This window comes from Taudactylus pleione, unplaced genomic scaffold, assembly GCF_031769625.1.
Source record: "Taudactylus pleione unplaced genomic scaffold, aTauple2 ptg000172l, whole genome shotgun sequence".
Classification (NCBI taxonomy): domain Eukaryota; kingdom Metazoa; phylum Chordata; class Amphibia; order Anura; family Myobatrachidae; genus Taudactylus; species Taudactylus pleione.
In genome coordinates, this window is record NW_028284574.1 from 10048205 (window position 1) to 10071669 (window position 23465).

General features: G+C 44.9%; 1 protein-coding gene across 5 annotated transcripts in view; it reads right to left on the reverse strand.

Moving 5' to 3' along the window:
• Positions 1 to 23465, reverse strand: part of TRAF3IP3 (TRAF3 interacting protein 3) — a 108064-nt gene that overhangs the window by 44901 nt on the left and 39698 nt on the right. For 2 of the 5 annotated variants that reach the window (XM_088475436.1, XM_088475434.1), the window contains exon 2: positions 3070 to 3471. In XM_088475436.1, coding sequence (XP_088331562.1) covers positions 3070 to 3411 — 342 coding nt within the window. In that variant the 5' untranslated portion in view covers positions 3412 to 3471. Of the gene's footprint in view, positions 1 to 3069; positions 3472 to 8958; positions 9076 to 11558; positions 11626 to 13442; positions 13465 to 23465 lie in introns of those variants that run through there. The other 3 variants (XM_088475439.1, XM_088475438.1, XM_088475435.1) reach the window with 3 other exon arrangements.

Here is a 23465-nt window from a genome sequence, read left to right on the forward strand (position 1 = left end):
TAGTGAAATCCTGCTGCAGTGCAGTCATTTGGGTAGTACTGCTCTTAGCAGAGCGTTTTTTCTTATCGCAACAAGGCTCACATAGCGTCATGACATCAAATATGCCGCACCACCGACAGAGAAACCAGCTGCAGTGTGAAGAGAAGCAGCCAGAACACACAGGAAAAGGTACTGTAAGTGTCTGTGGGCTGTAAGCAGGGGCTGTCTGATAGACAGAAGGGGTGCTGGCTGGGGAGACATTGTGGGGTTTGAGTTGCTGAAACCCCGGGGAGGGGGGGTTGGGGGCTCTTCCTATTTTGTCAGTCCCGGGCCCCACAATTTCTGATGGCTGCCCTGGTCCTTAGAAAACAGTACGAATGTCCACTGGTCCACATATTTTCAGTTTGTTGTTTTGCCAAGCCCTATTGATGTCTACATGGAACGAAGAGGACATGATCCACGCATAGGTGGATATGGATTTTTTTTTTTATGTTATAGGTACCTATGGATTCCTGCTGGAGAAGGGTACATGATTGGCTTCAGGGATACATAGGTGAGTATATGAGATAGTGAGTGTGCATGTTTGTGTGCATGTACAGTATATGTGTTATTAAACTTTTACTTTCACAGTGTGTGAGTTCTGTGGTTTTTTCAGTATTTCTTTTGCAGTGGAACTGCAGGTACCAGCGGGCACGTAATGCCCTGCATGCTGGTACTTGTGGTTCTCCAAGGTGCTGGGGAGGCTTGCTGGGACCTGTAGTTCCATTACAAAAGATAATATTTTTAACTCTTTCAATCGCACCACACTTTACATAATCAACCCGGCACCCACCATTCCAGGGGTGCCGGGGATAGCCCCGGACTATCAGCCTAGGGTACCTAGAGTGGGGGACCCCTTTATTGGGGGCTTTCCTGGGAACCCCAGCCTGGGCTGACTAGCAGTCAGTGTAATGCTTTGGCTGGGGGACCCAGTGAAAGGGTTCCCCTAGGTGAGGCATTACCCCCCCGCTAGAAAAAGTTTGGTTCTGGTTATAAAAATTACAGGGAACCCCCTACGCTTTTTGTCCCCTATATTTCTAGAACCAGGACCGGATCAGAGCCCAGTGCTGGTCGCGCTAAATACAGGGGAGCCCTACATAGTTTGTCCCCTGTATTTTGACAACTAGGGCTGGTTGAGAATAGCCTGGTGCTGGTTGTGCTTAATACAGGGAACCCCTACGTCGTTTGTCCCCTCTATTTAAGCACAACCAGTACTGGGTCCCCAAAGCCCTGTGATGGTTGTTCTTTCTTTTGGGGGGGGGAGCACGCATTTTTGTTTTCATTGTTACACAGGTTTTAATTTTTTTAAACACAGAAGCACAGGCGGATCTCGCTGTTCCGTCTGTGCATCTGTGTTTATTTTTTGACACACAGATGCATGTATCACGGATCTCCCTGATCAGTCTGTGCATCTGTTCTTCCGAGTTAGTCAAAATCGATGATTACACCATCGAACAACACATATGACAGCAACTCGGCAGCTAAATTCAGTAACCTGTTAGTAAAATGAAACACATGTATAAGGTCGATGTCATCCGAGATTGATCTCGGATGACATTGAATAGAAATCGTCAGCTTAGTAAATTTACCCCTCAGGCCTTTTGAAATATTGCAAAACAAACCACTTTCTTACAAAGGATGAAACCTCTCTCTCTCTCTCTCTCTCTCTCTCTCATAACTGTGATCTACACTTCACCTCCTTTGTGATAGCCTCCTCTCATTCTCACCTAAAAGACTTCTACTCTGCTACTACCCACTTATGGAATGCTCTACCAAACCTGATTAGATTCTCCCCCAGATTTTAAATCTTTAAATGCTCCATAAAAACCAACTCACGACTATCCCAATCCTTATGGAATGCTCTACCAAACCTGATTAGATTCTCCCCCTGATTTTAAATCTTTAAATGCTCCATAAAAACCAACTCACGACTATCCCAATCCTCCCTCTAAGCCATGAGGATAAAATGCTTAGGGATTATTGTGAGGACTACTGGTTACAGATTTTATATTGTTAGTTGATAGGAACTGTTTGACGGGACAAAGGGGGTCATTCAGACCCACTCGCAAGCGGCAGTACGCTCGCAAGTGGGTCGATGGTCCCCACTGCGCATGCGCACGACGGAGGGAGCTCCGTCGTGCGCATGCGCGAGACCCGGACTGCGACGGCCAAGCTGTCGCTCCGGTTCTCGCACCAAAGGGGGCGTGCTGTCGATGGTGACTGACAGCACGCCCCCTTTGGTGGGCGTGCCGGGGCGTGGCGGCCAGACCGAGGCGTTCCCATGGGAACGCCTACCGTCTGAAGCCGGCCCCACTGACATCACTAGTGATGTCAGTGGGAGTGATTTTGGCTCTGATAGAGCCAAAATCACTCCAGGGCTTGTGGCTGGGAAACCCGACCGCAGGGTTTCCCTCGCAAGTCCGATGGTCGCGATGGTCAAGACCATCGCGACCATCTTTTTAGACGCTCATATATGCTGTGGGTGGTGACCCACAGCTATACGAGCGTCCAGGAGGACGCTCCATTTTAATGGAGGAGGGCCCTGATTCAGAGCGAGCGCTCTGGTCAGAGCGAGCAGCTCTGAATCAGGGCCAAAGATAATAAGATAAGCTATGTTGTTGTTGTTTTTATTTAATATCTACCTTCCCAAATGTCTGCACATAATAGTTTTTGAATGACATATTACACTTTTAACCCCTCTCTCCTTAAACATTTGAGGAATTGTTTACTTTAGGAGACCCAACATCGCACAGCTCTCTCCTGGTGCTCCAACCACGACAGAGCAGCTAGATGTAAAGTTCTTCATTGTCAGAACCCAAGAACCTAGATCATCCCAAAGACATTATTGGACGTCAGTGACAATTGTTCTATCAGGTACTGATTTCACTTCATTTCCATTTGATTTATATCTCCTGCCTCATCTTCCTCTCCAGTATTGATAACATTTTATCATTTGTATATAATTGATCCTATAGGGGGACACTTTTTTAAGTCAAAGAATGTTATTTCACGCTAAATAAACTTTGTATATATTTAACAGTTAACACTTACCTCATTTCCTGATGATGGTTCTAGATCTTTGTTCAGAAGGGGTCTACTTGAATTTTGTTTCACAGGTGAATATTTTATATATCTCCTTGACTTGGGCGGAGACCGAATACGTTTCTCTCCTGATTCTTCAATCCACAGGTGCCTTCGCCTGAAGAACTCCTGCTCACGTGGAGAATGTCTTTCCTGCTCTCTGCCCCAAATGGGATTGTCCTGGCGACACGATGTGATATTGTAGCGGCTTCTCAAGATTTCATGAAATTCTAGCCTTCTCTCATGCTTGTTCTCAAAACTCTCAGAGGGAAGCTTATGGCCCACTGAACACTTTCCACCTTTAGTAGCCATGCCTTAATGCAGGGTAGACCATCAGTTTTCTTCTTTCATTCATATATCTTTAATTTTATCCTGAAAAAAGGACAATACAAAAAAAGCATACTGAAAATTACAATTTGCTCTAGCATTTAAATAGAAATACTGCAATTTTGGGAAGAATGCCTGTGTTCATTGAACATTTGGAGAAATAGAAAATTGACTAATGACTAATTATCAATTTGCTATTATCAGTAAGTGATAGAGATGATTAGTCTAGTATCCGTGCTAGGTTGTTCTTGTTTTAACTGGTTGAAACGATTACCTCTCTAATTTGTTTTTTGCAATGTGATTTTGTCATATGTGGATTCTATATTTTTTTCCATTAATTAATAAAATATTTAATTTGAATTAGAAATACTCTGCTGTTACACTCACCTTAAATAATATTAAATATCTCTGATTTCCTCTGAACATTAAACTAATTTTCCTAGCCACTTCACTAACATTTTAAATTTTATTTCACTGTGTAATAAGATTGAAATGCTAACTTAGGGATGCAATCAGGAAGCCGGCTGACATTATACCGACAGCCGGCTTCCCGACTGTCATATCCCGGCGAGGGTTAAATGACAGACGTCTAAAATCTAGATGCCTGTCATTACTCCTTCGAAGGGATGCCGGGCACCGCGAGCGGAAAGCCGAGGGGGGGAGGGTTAGGTTTAGGGCTCCCTGGGGGGACTTAGGGTTAGGGTAGGGGAAGGGGGGGGTAGGGTTAGGCACCCCCCCCGGTGGATTTAGGTTTAGGCACTTAGAGGGGGGATTAGGGTTAGGAACTTGGGGGGGAGGTTAGGGTTAGGTTCCCCTAAGGGAGGGTTAGGGGGGTAGGTTAGGTTAGTAAGTACTTACCTGGGGACGATCGGGATTTCCAGCGATGTCGGGCTGTCGCTGCCGGGATCTCTTCCGCTGGTGGTCTGACGCTGCCGGGATTCGAACTGCCGGCCATGCGGCCAGCGGTATTACATACCGATTCCCTAACTTATCATGGACAAACCTAGTGCAAAAGGCTTGAGATGAACTGTGTCTAATAGGTGCTTATCAAACACATAAGGATAGATACTGTAGCTCAAATATATATTTCACAATACTGTGTTCCTGAATACAAAATCCAAACAAAGAGGGAATACATAGAAAACTATGGTAAAAGTACAACAAGGCAGGACAATTATTGTTACAGGGTTAGAATGCAATGTTCCCATGGGAACCTTACCATTAAAACAATAAGGCCAATTATATATGCAATGATGGAAACATGCACTCATTGACACTACTTCCTGGAAGTCTGGGAATTAATTAAATTTGATTCAAACAAATAAACAGCAAAAAGATAGCCCCCAAGCACACATAAAGCTATATGCTTTTCGGAGACATCTCTGTAAACTAAAGGTGCCCATACACATAGCAATCTGCACACGATCCCACAATATGTGCGATTATCCCCTGAACTCTCCCCCGGCAGTCCACGATTTGGAATAAAAAGCATCCAATCTGACTTAAGATCTATTTTGCATTTTAACTTTTTTTTTTCTTCTTCCAGTGCATCGGGTCCCAGATTGTCAGATCTGCCCTACTGCACTGCAGATCTGACGATGCGATGTGCGACCAGTGGGGACGTGCATCGCATCTTGAGTGGGGACTCACGATTTACTCTCAATTTGGCCATATTTTACACTGTCTGACGTTCCAATGTGTCGGAATCGGCCAGATCGGGTAAAATATCGCTATGTGTGGCCAGCATTAGTCTGCACCTAGGTGTGCCGAAGAGGCACAGCAAAAGGCCAACCTCTTACTACTTAAGAACACTTTAAGTAAATGTTGTAGCTTCAGTTATGGTTTAAGTGAATCATGAGAGCTAGATGACATCTTGACAGGCTTTATTTCATGTGGCACTTTTGTCATACCTCCCAACCAGAACCATAGCTAAGGGTATGCAAGTGGTGCCACTGCCCAAGCCTTTGGGGGTGGCACCATCACCCTCACTGCCCCACGGCACCTGCATGTGGCTTAGGACACTCCGGGCAGAGCTCTACTTCCTAGAGCCAACAGCCCTGCTCCCTAGACGTAGCATCATGGATTTCGGGGGAAAGGCTGACACAGGGAGAACTGCCACCCTGTTACGGTGCTGCTACCAACATATTGGGAGTTAGTAGATGGGATAATGGAGTGCGCTCCGAAGGCTTTTGTCCGGAAAAGGGAAATTTTCTGGGGGCATACCCAGAGCTGGCAGTCGAGATCCCAGTGGTCAGAATACAGACAGTGGCAAACTGATAGTCAGAATCCCAACACAATAAGGTAAGGTGTTCTAACCCTCCCCCTAACCCACCTTTACCGCAGCATAACCCTAACCCTCCCCCCCACACACTCTCTAGTGCCTAAACCTAACCCTAATACTCACAGTCAGGATGCTGGCGCCGGTATTCTGACTGCTGGGAACCTGACTGCCGGGATACCAACTACATCCCCCCAGAACTCCCAGAGATGCTGGGCTGCTTCCATCCTCTCCCCCGTACTGTATGTAGATCAGCGGTGACAGTGCTCCCACCAATTCCCTCCCGAAAGACACTGCGGCCTGCGGGTGGGACAACTGACAGTCCCTGAAAAATGGGACAGTTGGGAGGTATGCTTTTGTGTTTAATAATTTTGTTTCATTTTACATGGAACGTTGTCTGTCCTATTGGCTCCAGTGATCCCACCTCATTTATTCCAACTTGGTTTCTCCATTCTCCGGACGTAAAACACACCATTGCATTTGGCAGGTACTGGGGAGCAAGAAATTTGAAAGAAGTGTGGTCCACTTTGTGGAATAAGCAGCACATGACCGTTTGGCTGCGTTGCATCAAGACAGCACTTCTTTCCTTTCACATTTCCTGTAGACCTATAGCAACAATTGTGTCAGACACGTTTGTTTGACATGATATCAGACTAGATAAGATGTGATTAAAGAGGAAAATGCTTAATGTAAGCATAACATATTACTGGTATGAAAAACTATTTGACTTCAGGCCAAAATTGCAATGTTGGGAGAAACACATATGCAAAAGCTTGCAAACTACCTGTACTATATTCCTCTCCAAAGACAGATCCATGAGCTACAGGTAGCATTAGATAAACTCTTCCCAAATAGGACCTCATTCAGAGCCGCTCCCATCCAGCGTATGCAAATATGACAAAGTGACGGCATAGGAAGCGACCGCTCGCCAAGGCATAAGCACACCCACTTCGGCTGTGCGAGCGACCGCTCTGTGTATGCAGACACCCATTAGCGTATGTAGAGATGCCCACTAGCGCACATCATCTCCAGGAAGTGTATTAAAACATTGGTACATCGAGGACTTCAGTGTAAAAAAAAGGCTGGTGACATGTACAATGACGCTGGCTGTTAATTATGCACGCCTCTGAAACGGCGTTAAAACACTCAGGCACGCCTGCGTTCGCACCTCCACTCCCCCGTTTTTACTGCACTGCCCCTGTTACCACCCACAAATGGCCTCTCCTGTCACTCATTACACTGGGCTGTCTTTGCTGGGCGAGCGAGCACAGAGTAGTTCACGCACTCGCAGAACGAAGCGTGCGCATGCGCATTCGCAAACCATCGGGCCGCTCGCGAGCGGCTCTGAATAAGGTCCATAGTGTATCTAACTAATGATATGCAGTTATGCATGAACATGTAGAGACCACACTTTTAAATAAACAAAAATAAAAACACAAGTGAAATTCTAGCAAGGTGAACAAAGGGCCTGATACAGAGCCGGACGCTCTTTCAGAGCGCTCGCTCTGAATCAGTGCCCGCCTATTGTATTTTTAGAGCGGCCTCCTGGCCGCTTGCATAGCTGTGGGTGACCACACATAGCTAGTGCGAGCGGCCAGGATGATAGTCGCGATGGTCAAGACCATCACGACCATCGGACTTGCGACGAGACCCTTGTGGTAGGGTCTCTTTGCCGCAAGTCCCAGTGGACTTCTTGCTCTTACACAAGTGATGTCAGTGGGGCCGGCCCTAGACGGTAGGCGTTCCCATGGGAACGCCTCCGTCTGGGCAGCCACCCCCCCGGCCCGCCTACCAAAGGGGGCGTGCTGTCCCTCAACATCGACAGCACGCCCCCTTTGTAGCGAAACCCGGAGCGACGGCTTGCCCGTCGCTATCCGGGTCTCGCGCATGCGCACGATGGAGCCGCCTCCATTGTGCGCATGCGCACTGGGCCAACATCGACCCGCTGGCGAGCGCTGAGCGCTCGCCAGCGGGTCTGAATCAGTGTACATACACGTTCAAAGCAGATGAATATATTGGTTAGTATGTTTAACGTTTTTCCATGAGAAACGTGATTTTCAAATTAGTAATATTAAACATTAAAAATGTAGCCACAAATGTGATCTTATACTTTAACTTGTATGCTTTGTATGTGACATGATGCCAACAGATGGACTTTACCTTATAGAGACCAATTAGACATTTGTTTTCATTAACTAACTTGTGCTACACTAACCGACCTTTTATTGGTTGATTCAAATGCACTATACTATTACAGATGCGTTTAGTTGCAAAACTCATCCAGTCACAGATCAGGTGCCATCACTCATCTGATATCAAAACCTTTATGTGACCTAAGGTTATGTAACAATAGTTGATTGAGCCCTATTACTTACACAGGTTCCAAAAATAGGGTTTTGGTTAATATATATTTTTTTATAAACCTTCTCAAGAACACAGTGGTAACTATCAATTTAATATACAGTAATTCAATAATAATTCAATAAATGTATGCCCTCAAGTGAAACCATGCCCCCTACTGTACATTAAAGCCCACGTCATTAGCGTAATATTCCGGTATAAGATTTTATGGAAATTACATTTTAAAACCATATTACACACGCACAGAGCAGTGAGCCTATGCATTCGCACAGTACTTTGCATGACACGACAAAGGTAAGTCAGTACAATACTATCCTGAACCTAGCTTATTGTAGTTTCATAAATTGCACATAGATCGAAGTCCCTCTATCTTATTATGGGGGGTGTGATGAACTCTGCAATTTAAGGGACCGGAAATCAGCAATTTCCCGCAACAGCCCTGTGAATAATTTGCAGTAAGAAGTGGTTACTTCTTTATAAAAAGACACAACTACTCCAGAAGATATGTATCCCCATTCAACATATATTGTTAATAAATTAAAGTCTATTCTGCCATCACAAGATAATATTAATACAGATTATACAGTGGCACTACAATGCAAATATATTCGTCTGTGATAAATATTGCTGTGTTCTGCAAATGCTTCCCCATATCTTTGAATGGGGATGCCTATTTATTATAGTAATGTGGCAATGTGAAGGGTCCACCAAAAAATCTATGATGTATTGTGCGAAGCAAAAAAAAAAAAGAAGCCCTTTCACACTCTGATAGAGCCCTATATGTACAGCAGTACACGTGTAATTGTAAATATGTTCTCTGTCTACTGAAATCCACAACAGAGAAAACTGGTCTGGTCGCTTCATTTAGTGTAAATACAAAATAAAAGTCTTACCTTATGCCTGCCGTTGGCCTGATAAACTTTTGATGGAAATAAATCATGCTTACATTTCCATGTAAGCAGCTAGTCAGTCACTCTTCAGGTTCCTGATAGAAACAATTCTAACTAGTTTCAGTTGTCCCTGCATCCCTAAAACTATACTGTGCTTTGGGGCAGATCATGTGGTTTGTGTGTGGATTTTAATTGGCTCTTGACATGTAGGTGTAACAGATACATGTCTTCTCTTGCCAAAGGTTCAATTGCCGTAGCTGTCTTCCTTATATAATACACACTGTAGCTCATGTGTATGAAGCAGAACTTTGCCAGTGCGCGTGTCACATACACCCTGAGGCACAATCTGAATTAAGTTTTTGCAGGATTGTTTCTCAGTTTAAAAACATTTCTGCCAGGTGGTGTCTTTAGAGCACTTACAAATGTTTAAGGAAGGTAGAATTTTTGTAACTACTTATTAATTGCAAAATGTTCACGGTGCAAAAGTTATAACTTGTACACATTTTATTTATCTCAAGTGATAGTCACTCAGGGAAGCACATGAAATTGCACTAAAATGAAAGAATCTCTTTTGTAAATGGTTTTTGTAGTTGCAACTTTTTTTTTTATTTATACCAATTAGCTATGTTCATTTCCAAGTTATGACCTATTGCTGTGTGTCCCAACTGCAGTCCTCAATGAGCCTCAACAGTGCATGTTTTACAGATGTCCACAGTTTTACAATTGAAGTAATTAGCTCCACCTGTGGATCTTTTAAAATGTCTCAGCCAGAATACACCTGTGAATTAACTAAGATAAATGTAAACATACCGTTAGGAAATCGGTATGAAATACCGCCGGCCGCATGGCCAGAGGTTCGATTCCCGGCAGTGGCAGCCCGACAGATGAACAGATCCCGGCAGCCCGACAGCGCTGGAAATCCTGATCGTCCTCAGGTAAGTACTAACTAACCTAAACCTCCTTAGGGGTGCCTAACCCTAATCCCCCCTTTAAGTGGCTAACCCTAACCCCCCCCTTCCTAAACCTAAGTCCCCCGGGGGGGCCTAACCCTAACCCTCCCCCCGCACGTCTGTCCGCTCTAGATATAGACGCCTGTCATTTAACCCACGCCAGGATAAAGCAGTCGGGAAGCCGGCTGTCGGGATCACATCAGCCGGTTTCCCGATTGCATCCCCCTGTTAGGGGTCCCTAATGCTGGGCATACACTATGCAATTATCTGTCAGATATCTGTCCAATCTGGCTGGTTTGAATGAAAACCTGGTAATGTATGGGAGCAAATAACAATAGAGATTTGCTCCCAAACCCTAGAAAACGGACAAGATTTTCCTTCCCACCGGACAGATATTTGTAGAGTGTATGCCCAGCATAAGTACTGGAGTTGGGAAACACTGACCTATTGGTTTTAAGTCTAACTACAGCTTACACCAGGGGTTCTCAACTCCAGTTCTCAAGTCCCCCCAACAAGTCAAGTTTTGTAGATTTCTTTAATCATGCGCAGGTGAGAATCCTATTTTGCTGGATCATTAAATATCACACCTGCTTCCACATACAGAAATCCTTAAAACATGGCCTGTTAGGAAAACTTGTAGAAAACCCAGAGCTAAAGGCCCCCATACATCAGAGATTGATTGCAGCAATTGTGAAATTTGCAATCGATTGTGTATAAAAATCTTTCCCTTCTTCAATCGATTGCAGATTGCAGAATTGCCACAAGGGGCCTTTATACCAGTGTTCCCTAACTTCAGTCCTCTGGGACACACTAAAGGGGGAATTCAATTAACCACAGGGTCTACTCCATGGCTAATTACCAACGCCACATGGGGAAATGCTATTCAATTAAATAGAATTTTCTCAGCGCTGTAAACAAGGGGTTAATTTAAGCTAACCCATTGATTCCTTGTACAGTGCAGAATCAATGGGGTTTTCCCCAGAGTTGACCTCCTGCGGTTGCCTTTTCTCACGGATGTTTCCTCGCAGCTTCAGGAGTTGCGACAAAACGATCGCCTCTGTAGTTGAACGCGGCTAATTGCATATCCCATCAACAGTCCATGTTTTACATACCTCCTCGTTGGTGCACATATGTATTCATCACTGGCTGACACATTTTAAAAGATCCACCAGTGGTGCTAATTATTTCACTTGTGATACTGAAAAGATTTGTAGGCCACCCATACATCAGAGATAGATTGCAGCAATCGTACAATTTGCAATCGATTGTGTATCAAAATCTTTCACTCTTTCAATCGATTGTGGTAATTCTGCAATCGATTGAAAAAGGGTAAGATTTTTATACACAATCGATTGCAAATTGCACGGTTGCTGCCATCAATCTCTGATGTATGGGGGCCTTATAACATATGCACTATTAGGGGTCCCTGAGGACTGCAGTTGAGAAACACTGGCTTACATTATTGCATACATGAAAGTCATTTTCTTGTCCTCATTAAATATAGCATGATGAAGCATGTAAATCCACTATAATGATTCCATTACATTTACTGAAACGTCAGGCATATCTTCAACTGATGGATACAGGAAAATATGTACATATACAGAGTTAAGTAGGTTTTCATGAATTTAAATAATGTCTTTAGATACATACCTGGAAGCCACAGCATGCAGAGGTATGAGAGGTGACTGTACTGTATGTGAAAACTATTATTGACCGTTACATCCAGCAAGCTTCTTTGAGACTGCAATCTATCCACAACATACAGCACTGCAATTACTGATAATCTTCATTACAAGAAATGTGTAAAGTCAGTGGGGGTTGCTGTCTAAAAATGGGCAGGGTTACAGCTCAGGAACAAATTTTGCCCAGTTGCAGAATATGAAGAAGAGCAATTCATGAACCACTACAAAGTGCACAAGTGGAAACATTGCTGCACATGCACCAATCCAGCTTCATTTTCATACTGCACTGTATGTGTGGGCTACGGCCAGTATGACCTTAGAACTCTTAAAACATATTCTACAATTTACAATCCCCCCCTTTGCAGCTAAGCTACCGTATATCTTCCAGGTGGAACTTTTAAACTCCGTAGATTAATTTTCTCCTAATGCCAAATAACACATTGAGGGGGGAATTCAATTGTTCTGCTGTTTTGGGCACCCATAGCTCAGGCTGCAAACATTTCTGCTTGCAGCCTCCTGACATTGCGAACAGCAATGTGCGATAAGTCCATGGTTTGGGCGCCTTAACACAGACTTTAGAGCGGTTTAGCCACACCGATGCTTTTGGGCGCGTCAATGACGGGCGCCTATTACTTTGGGCACCAAAAAAATAATTGAATTCAACCCTGAGAGTACATGTGTTGCAAGCCGTAGTAGAGTTATACAATGAGCCCATGGTTGCTATGGGTTACTGAAAAACACCCAACTGTTCCGATTAAATCCGGACAGTTCCACATACTTGCCGACTGGGAGAGACCCCGAGGGGACAAACATGTCTGTGGAGTGTAGGTGGTGTGACACCGCAATTACATCATCATGGCTCTTTCCCCCACTGTTCAAAGTTGTGATTCACTAATTTTAACTGACCAGCAAACATTTACACTGCACATGGAAATCCATTAAACATACTATACATTGACCAAGGGCAAATCTGATAACCTGTTTGACACTTAAAAAAATAACAATGAATGTCAGTCATTTTAAGAAATCTTGTGTAAATGACCCCATATTTTGCAAAAGTAAATGATATTTTAGCTAAAATGTATTTTTATTTTTTAATCTGTTGATGACTATTCAACATATTGATATGGTCCTGGGCCTAAAGCTAAGAATATATTTTAACAGTCACACAACATGCTGGCCTTATGATACAGCAATGGGACAATGATACATACAGGCTGGTTGCTATCCCCATGACACCTACATATAGCCAATGCTTTCTTCTGATGGTACTCCACGGTACGCAGTACTAACCGCTTTTTTTTTTTTAGTAGCTTTTTTAATGCTTATAACGACATAATTCCAGAAGCAGAAAGCAATCAGTGAAATCATTTCATAAATGAATAAAGTAAGTAGCTAAACATTTATCCAGAGTATGGTAGCTACTATACATCTTGTAACTTTATGTGGGTATAGGTAACTTTTTTCAATATTAAAAAAGCACTGCATATAGTATTGCCTCCTGAGAGAAGACATAACATGTAATTATTAAAGCATGAAAGATGCTAGCTGTGCATATCTATAATCATTAAAAAAACGTGCATTGTATACTTCGTATATTAGTAATTTTAGTCTTTTTCACAGCAGACAAGGAAATGTTTTATCTTCCCTGAACAGGAACGGATGGTGTCACTTGTAATGTTTAGCAGCAATCAATTAATGAGCTGCCTCTTTTTACACAACAGAAAATGAAAATGCAGAAGTACTATGGAATTACATTCAACTCATTCAAAATAATAATAGCCACCTTGCACTCACTGCCCATGTGCCCTACCAAATGCTCTATACATGACACTAACTGCTGTGTTTTTACCTGTACAGTTCAGTCCAATGCAGTGCAACAATGATCGTCCAGACTCTTTATGAAGATTGATTCCCAATGGTTCTAGTGAGGTCATTATTTTCAATTTCACACCTCTTGTCACTTTGCACTGTGCATTTTTGTTTTAAACAGGAAATTAAGAAAACCACAACATTTAGTCTTTCCGCCTCTTCTCTCGTACTCTTTCCTCCTATCAGTCATTGGCTGGGGTGACACTGCCATCTTTTGGTTAGGTTAACCCATTGTCTGCCAACTGTAGCAGGTAACACTGCGTACACTGTATTTGGTTTGTGTATTTTGTCACTGCAGAATGTAATATAAGTAGAAGCCTGGTTGTCATGGTGAATTTCCTTTTTGTATGAAATATTCTTGTGGTTATATACAGGAAATAACTAAAGAAATATCAGTAGCTACAACATCAGTTTTACTGAATAGCAAGAAGGCTTATGTCACCACATCTCCATGTTGCTACAAATGGTATGTCTATCCAAACATTTATATAATAATAATAATTATTATGAGGAGTAAACAGATTTTTCCCTGATGGCATCCACCCCCAGCCCTTGGTCCCTGACTGCCCTATAGGCTACAGTTTAGTCTAGAAAGCTAACCTTGCCCTGTGAGAACTGGAGGAAGGGAGGATTATTATTATTATTACAATTATTATTATTATTATTTTGCAACTATTCTTAGAACTTTTTGTTTTTTATATGCTGAGGTAATTCACACCTGAACATAGGGCCTGATGCAGAGATGGATGCAATGGCGATGTTTACACAAGTTAGCGATTATCGGTAATCTGTGTAAATGCCTGAGTCGCACAGCACATGCGTCAAGTTTCATTACGGTTTTTCTCCCAGTGAGGATTTATTCACAAAGGGAATTGACAGACAGGGACCATTTGTGTACGGCAACGGAGGATGGGGTGGCGACTCAAATGCAGGCGTGTCGCTACCTTTTCAGGGGAGTATCTCACCCTGCAACTGCGATCCCGTACCCAGTAAAAATGGCTCCTGTGTCTCAGTTCCCACTGGTATTCCGTGTGACCATAGGGTTACTCAGAAAGCCGATTATTGACTGATCTGCAACAGATGCTACGTCTTTGTATGCAGTAACTTGGATTTGCGAAGCCGCTAGTCGGCGTCTCAATACAAATCCAGGCAGCTGCGACATTTGTATATTTTCGCACAGCCACAGCTGAGGTGGCATTAGTGTACATCTCAATCAGGCCCATAGTCTAGCACAGTGGTTCCCAAACTGTGCACCGCGGCACCCTGGGGTACCAGGGTGCCGCGGCCGGAGGGAAGCTTCTGTCATCTCAGCAGGCCTGGCCAAAACGTTGATCGCGATCTACCGGTAGCTCGCAGAGCTCCCACTGGTAGAACGCAATCAACTTTCCTTCAGAAAGTGGATCGCTGGCCTCTGAAGCTATCAGAGGCTAAAGAAGCCTCTGATCGCTTCAGCGTTCCCAGTGATGCAGTGTGCGGGGGCGCAGATGACATCATGACGTCACCCGTGCACCCTCGCAATGGGAACTTGTGAGCATGCTGCGCACCTGCTGGACCCAGCTTGATCCAGTCAGCGCAGCGGCAGCAGGAGACACAACAGGAGGAGCGGTCCCCAGCATGAACTTCATGCAGGTAAGTTCTACACAGGGGTGTGGGGGCTACTAGTGGGGGTACTGCCTAAGAGGCACTACTACAAGGGGTACTGCATAATGGCTCAACTACAGGGGGCATTGCATAATGGGCACTATTACTGGGTGCATTGCATAAGGGGCACTACTATAGTGGGCATTGCATAAATGGCACTACTACAGGGGCCACTGCACAAGGAGCACTACTACAGGGGGCATTGCATCATGGGCAGTACTACAGGGGGCACTGCATAAAGGGCAATACTACAGGTAATTTGGCTTAAGGGTGCCTTGAACTGAAAAAGTTTGGGCAAAAAACCGGTCCAGCACATGGCACAACACTTTCCAATGCCCACCTGGCACCATTTTTTGCCGTATGGACTTCTTTATCACTGATATTTTTTATGCAGTACTCACCCAAATTATTATTATTATTTTTTTACATATACAGTATTTAAGAAAATACCATTAGTTTGTTTTAATCATTCTAAAACTTCAAATAAAGCTTAACCAAAAAAGTTTTTCTTTTCCTGTGAAACCAACAGCAAACACATTTTTCTTTATTTATTTATAGACACCACTAATAAATACTTTGTGGTTCTCATTTCAGCATTAGTCCACCTTTCCAACAAAGCAGGATTCCAACTTTTCACCAAATAATTGCACTTGAAAATGCATTTTTTTTTTTTTTCCATTTTCACTGTCTCAATTGAATCACTATGTTTAGGAATGATATGGGAGCCTAACAAGACCTACCATTTTTTAAAATAGTAATCCTACTCCATTAAATGAGGGGATATCTATTTATATGACAAAAGATGGGGGGACGAACTGGGTTTTAAGTTGCCCCACTCTGTGGAAAACGTAATTTTTTGTGAAAAGTGTTGCAGTTATTGTCTGATGATCACCAGACACTCACTACTAAAGGGGAACATTGTTTGAAAGAGGAGACTCCCATCTTTCAAACAAGTGTTCCCCTCGTGTGCAGGCCAGTAAAGGGCTCATAGGACAAAATGTGCCCTTCCACCATCAATGGAAAATATTTGTTTTCTCTGAAGCACTGGGTGAGATTGTCTGGAGATCACATATGATCATCAGACAATAGCTACTAGAGGGCCACATCATATGAAATAAGGGACTCCCCTCTTTCATATGTGGGCGCCCCCACATGTACAGGTGCTATTACAAGTGCACAGTCTGCAAGAAATCTTCATAACCTGCTGGGACCATCTTATTATCCCTTCCATGGGGTTGGGTATAGGATCTTGGCGGTCAGAATTCCGACATCGGCATACTGACAGTCAGAATCCTGTCACACTAAACCTCCCCCTAACTCCCCCCCCCCCCCGCCCCCCAAAACCTAACCCTAATCCACCCCCTAGTGTCTAACCCTAACCCTCCCCCTATCCCTAATACTTACCGTTGGGAAGCTGGCAATCGGGACTCTGGCGCCGGGATTCCAGCAACGGAATTCCGACTGCTGTCGGGATTCCGGCGCCGGTATTCTGAGTGCCAGCATTCCTTCCACCGAGATGGTAACTACATCCCCTTCTATGAACTCCATGGTATCGGTAATTAACTCTGCAATATGTCAAAAGACTCTATTTAGCTTTTATCAACCTACACCAATTAACAGCTACTTATTGAATGTTTTCCACCTATATGGGGTATTTAACCATTATCACTTGTAGTTTTAATTGTTTATTACACGGTTTTTAGATTTTATGTCTAAATCAACTACGTAATTAAAGTGTATAGTCTATAGACAAAAAAACCTTATGGTTTCACATGTCCCATTAACGTTTCTCAGACATGATCTGAAATTTCACAAAACCTATAGAATTTCTGTCAATCAAACTTAAAAAAGCAATGAAATTCCGATCATTAAGACTGACGCCTTAATGGACGTGTTCCTTGCGCAATACAGATATGGTATGCCATCACACCCTGTGGTTTACTGACGATTCAGCACTCTCGCAGAATGAGATTGTTGTCACTCACAAAATGGTGGAGCTGCTAATTCACAGAATGGTGTGCTCATTGGAATAGACACATGCAGTCTATGCAACTGAGGTCTGAGCAGAAGACAGAGCTACGCAGATTAAATAAGAGTGGTGTGGATGGGGGGAGGAGACAGAGCGGCGTGGATGGGGGAGACAGAAAGGCGTGTAGAGGGGGGAAGCCAAAGTTATGAAGATGGGTGCAAAACAGTGGTGCAGATAGGTGGGAGGAACAAAGTGATGTAGATGGATGGAAAACAGTGGTGCGGATGGGGGAAACAGAGTGGCACGGTATGGGGAGACAGAGCGACATGGATGGGGGTAGAGAGTGGCATGAACATGGGCAGACAGCAGTGCACAGGGGTAAAGGCAGATTGGTGCGGAAGAAGGAATACAGACTAGCACAAATGGGAGAACACACAACAGTAGGGATTGGGGAAGACAGATTGGTGTGGAAGGGGAATAAGACAGAGTGGTGCGGGTGGGGGCGGGAGACAGAGTTGCACGGTTGGGGGGGACAGAGTGGTGCAGATGGAGGAAGACAGAGTGCCACAGATGTGAGGAAGACAGAGCAGCATGGCTGGGGAAAAGGCAGTGGGGCATAAGGAAATAGAGTGGCACGGATGCAGGGCGGTGCAGATGGGGAAAGACAGATTGGTGCGGATGAGGGAACACAGACTAGCACAGTTGGGAGACCACACAGCAGTAGGGATTGGGGAAGATATAGCAGCAATGAGGCGTATAGGGGAAGAAAGTCTACATGCATAGACAGAGTATGATAGTTTTAGCAATTAGGGAGCTGAATGTGTATTTTGAATAAGATGGATGTATGGAGTGAGAAGGATGTTGGAACCCAGTGAGACTGTTGAGATGATCCAATGGGAATATTGTGGGCACTGAGTGGGATGTGGAAGCCACATAACTGCTCAGACCTCAGTTGCATAGACTGCATGTGTGTAATCCAATGAGCACACAATTCTGTGAATTAGCAGCTCCACCATTTTGTGAGTGACAGCAATCTCACTCTGTGAGAGTGCTGAAACGGCAGTAAACCACAGGATGTTATGGCATACCATATCTTTATTGCGCAAGGAACATGTCCATTAAGGTGTCAGTCATTGCTTTTTTAAGTTTGATTGACAGAAAATCTATAGGTTTTGTGAAATTGCAGATCATGTCTAAGAAGCCTTAATTGGACATGTGAAACCGTAAGGTTTTTTGTCTATTTAATTAAAAAAAAATTTATAATTTATTAATCATCAGGGATGGGAGCAGCAAACCGGGCCACCTGCAGGGGAGAAGGGCAACAAAATGGTACACTAGCACTGGAGGTGGAGGGGACAGCATACAGTAAGTGTTTTGGGGGTGTAGAGAGAGAGACGGCTGAGGGGGCAGGGAGCAGAGCAGTGGTAGCAGTGCACAGGGTAAGCAGCAGGGAACAGAAAGACTCACTGGCTCTGATAGTCCCAGCTTTGAACTGCTTCTTAAGACCCATAAACACGGAATGATGTGCTCACGATGCAGGACATGATATGGTACTTAAACAGCACATTTTGACTTGGGAACTATCGTGCAAGATCTAAAGATAGCTGACTACATACACGGATCAGTGAGATCCGTGATGCAGGCATCTGTGTAAAAATATGATATGGTAAGAACTTACCCTTGTTATCTCTATTTCTACGAAGTCCATAGGGTTCCACAGGATACCTTGGGGTATAGGCGATGGCGGCAGACATCCAGGCACCACAGAGTTAAATTTTCAGCCTCCCAGGATGCACTGGGGTCCCTCTCCTATACCCCGCCCCCGAGCCTCAGGCCACTCAGTTTCGTAACAAGCCATAGGCCGGAGCAGGAGCAAAAAAAAAGAGAGGGAAGACAGTCTGGAACACACAAGAATCACATTCTCACCAGAAGGATACGGAGAAACCGGTGACCAGATCAAAGCCCATCTGCAGTACAGGTGCGACAGGGCGGGAGTCCTGTGGAACCCTATGGACTTCGTAGAAAGAGAGAGAACAAGGGTAAGTTCATCCATATCTCATATTTTCTACTTCAGGGTCCATAGGGTATCCACAGGATACCTTGGGGATGTCCCAAAGCAGTATCCTTTAAGGGTGGGGACGCTCCTGTGCTGTAAGGAGAATTCGCCGCCCGAAGGAAGCATCCTGAGAGGCGAAGGTATCAAAAGCATAATACCTTACAAAAATATGGACAAATGACCACGTGGCTGCCAATCACCGCTGAACCGCTGAGGCGCCACGTCGAGCTTCCCACGAAGGAACCACAGACCTAGTGGAAGAGCTTTAATAGAGGATGGAACAGGAAGACCTGTGAATCCACCCTGCCAAAGTTAGCGTAGTGGAAGGCCAACCCATTTTATGGAAACCAGAAAGGACAAAACCGAGAGTCTGATTTCCTAAATGGACTGGTACGGTCAACTTAAATTCTTAGAGCCCGTACCACATCCAAAGAGGCCTCACCAAGAAAGGACTGGGGAAGTAAAGGCAGGTACTATAATTTCCTCATTAATGTGGAAACTAGACACCACCGTAGGTAAAAAACCAGGGCAAGTGCGAAGCACTGCCCTGTTCCTAGGAAAGATGAGAAAAAAGGAGGTCTACATGACAGAGCCCCCCATTCTGAGATCCTACTGGCCGAATCAATGGCCAGAGGGAATACAGTCCTAGCCGTAAGCCATTTGGAATCCACTGAGCCCAGTGGGTCAAATGGCGGTCCTCAGAAAGCCCCAAGGACCACAGCCAAATCCCAAGGAGCCACAGGTGGAACAAAGGGATGCTGAATATAATGTACACCCTGCACAAAGGTGCGGACATCAGGAAGAGTAGCAATCCTACGATGAAACCAACAGGGCAGAAACCTGCACCTTCAGGTAAGCAAGGCGAAGACAGTTATCTAAGCCCACCTGTAGGAAAGCCAACACTCTGGATATCCGGAATACCCGAGGAGCATAGCCTCTAGGGCGACACAACTGAATGCCATACCTGATGGTAAATTCTTTCAGATAAAAGCTTCCGAGCTCTTAGCATGGACAGAGGCCCTGTTAACTATAGAGCTGGAAAAACTCCTAGACCTTAAGAGGGCAGTCTCCACCGCCACACAGTCAAGGACAGACAACCCAGGTCTGGGTATCAGCCAGGATCCTGAGACAACAGGTCCGGTCATAGAGGCAACAGCTTCGGAGTGTTAACTGAAGGGCTCCAAAGATCTGAGTAATAGTGCCGTCTGGCCCATGCACGAGCTATCAGCAGGAGCGCGCCTCCTTCTTGCTATTACTGGAGGAAGAAGGGATAACGGAGGGACGAGGTACACAACTTGGAAGGTCCACTGGACCTACATACGTCTACCATAAGAGTCTCATCTCTGAAAGGCTCCATTTGTTCACCAGAAGACTGAACACCTCCTGATGAAGAGGACATTTCCCTGAATGCACGTCCTGACGGCTGGGAAAGCCTGCTTTCCATCTGAGGATTCCTGAATGAACACTGCCGATGACAGCAGAGATATAGGGCCAAATGTAATAGGTAGTCTGTTTTGGTAAATTGCAAGTTTGGTGCTAAACTCGCAATTTTTCACAACTCTCCAATGTAATAGGGTGTCTGTTCACTAAAACTCGCATTTTTCAGAGTTACTAAAACTCTCCATTCTCAAACTCGCATCCAGATGTTTTCACATTGAAAACAATCAACTCGCCCAATGTAATAGAGTGTCTGTTTCAGACTCGCAAAAAAAAGTTTACCAAAAGTCCCCAAATAATAGACCTGCTTCAGGCTAGCGAGTACATCCTGAGCAGGTCAGATTAACACAGAAACATGCACATATCCATGAGACATTGTATCATTGATGTAACCACAAGATTAACCTCAATTAATCTTGCGGCTACGATGTAGCGGTTCCCACAATAGACGTCTATGGGGATTTCTCACCATAGACGTCTATGGAACACACAGGCTGGCCGTATTCAGCTAATCAGGGAGCTGCTCCGACGGAGATGCTCCCTGATTGGCTGGCGGCCCCTTCACTGACGGGGCACACGTGTGCCCCGGTCATTTACGCGGAGCAAAGGTATGTGTACACACATACCTTTGCTGTGTCCGGCATGGATCGGGTTTTTTTCGTTTTTTTTATTTTAACCCCTGGATTGCCTACTTGGAGAAGAGGACGTGATCGACGCATAGGAGAGGTGAGTATGTTTTTTTTTTTTCAGGTGCACCCCTACGGATTACTTCGGATACTAGGTGAGTATGTGTGAGTGTGCATGTATGTTTTATTAAAATTATACTTTCACTGTGTATGTTTGTTTATTTATGTATTTCTTTAGTTGTGGAACTACAAGTGCCAGCGGGCCCGTAATGCCCCGCATGCTGGTATTTGTGGTTCTCCAAATACCAGCATGCAGGGGAGGCTTGCTGGTACTTGTGGTTCTACAAATAAAGACAATATTGAAAATTTAATTTTACACTAACACTATCAACCCGGCACCCACCGCCCTAGGGTGTCGGGGATAGCCCCAGGCTATCAGTCTAGGCCTGGGGTGCCCTGGAGAGGGGTACCCCTTTATTGGGTGAAAGGTTTTCCCTGGCTGTGGCATTATCCCCCCGCTAGACAGAGTTCGGTGCTGGTTCTGGAATTTTCAGGGGACCCCTACTCGTTTTGTCCCGATTTTCCAGAACCAGGACCAGCTCAACAAAGCCCTGTGCTGGTTCTTAATATACAGGGCCCCCCTATGCATTTTGGCCCCTGTATTTTTAGAACCAGAACAGCTTTATAAAGCCCGGGGCTGGTTATGTTTTTGGGGAGGGGGTGCATGTTTTTTTTTTTTTAACACACACACAGAAGCCATCACGGATCTCACTGACCTGTGATGGCTTCTCTAAAACTCGCACCTTTTAATGCTACTCGCATTAAAAGGTGTCAGTTTACATAGTCCTAAACTCGCCTGCACTCGCAAATGCAGTAGCCTCGAGCTGAAAAGTTCGCATGGCTATTGAATTTGCGAGTTTCAGTACAAACTCGCACTTTCTAAAAGTGCGAGTTTGTACCATTACTAAAACTGACTACCTATTACATTTGGCCCATAGCCTTCCACCCAAGCCAGAATTCGGGACACCACTGTTAGTGTCGCCCGACTTCGGGAACCTCCTAGGTGGTTTACATAAGCCATCATGATGGCGTTGTCAGACTGTACCTGCACGGTATTTCCGTGGAGGACCTGTCCTGCATGCTGGAGAACCTTGAATACTGCTCAGAGTTCTCAGATGTTTATGGGAAGCGCAAAAACTACTGGTGTCCACCTGCCCTGGAACAAGTGTAGACCCGTCACTGCTTCCCAGCCACGGATACTGGCGTCCGTCATCAGAAGGACCCTGTCCGCAATCCCAAAGGGATAGGTGAGCTTTCCGCAGCCACCAGGCCAGAGAGAGACAAACCTCCGGGAAAAGCACTATTGACTTTATCCTATGGGGCAACCCATCCCATCCGGAGAGGATCAATCTTTCTTGAGGTTCAGAGTGAAACTGGGTGCTCTCCACCATGTCGAACAGCGACACCCTGGAACCCAGGAACCACACTGCCGAGTCAATAGACACTCGGCGACTCTGCAGGCAACTGCGTACCTTTGCCTATAATGCAGAGATCTTTTCCTGAATCACAAAGATCCCCAGATGTTGGGATATGGAGCATCCTCTGTGAAGAATCAGAGAGGACCATTTCCAGTGTATCAGTTAGCCCTAACGTAGCAACACAGATATTGTCCGTTGCAGATGGCACTGAAGTATCTCTGGAGACCCTGGTAACAACCGGAGGTCGCCCGGATTGGGTAACAAGCGGACCCCCTGCATGCGCAGGTGGGCTGCCATAACTGCCATGACCCTGGTAAAACTGGAAATGCTTATCGACCACTGCAAACCTGAGGAAAAACACTGGTGTGCTAAGAAAATAGGGACATTCAGGTAGTCACCCTGAATATATCCAACGACACCACAAAATTCCCAGGCTCCAGTGAATGATGGAATGCAGGGTCCCCCTCCTGAACCGAGGAACCCTTAAGAATTTGTTGAAGGATTCGAGGTTGAGGATGACCCATTGAGTTTCTGTACCAGAAGGAGGATGGAGTAATACCTCGTTCCCCTTTGGGGCAACGGAATAGATACTATAACCTGGAGCATAGAGTGTAACACCCTCAAAAATTACAGGGCCTTGTCTTGAATTGACAGAAGACCTGTAACTAAAAACCGCCTGGGAGGCTTTTAATGGGAGGAGAGGACATACCTTCAAGAAAATACTTCCCTTACCCCAGTGTCCATGGTGGTCAGACACCAGCACTGGGCGAACTGGAGAAGCCGGCCTCCAACTCTG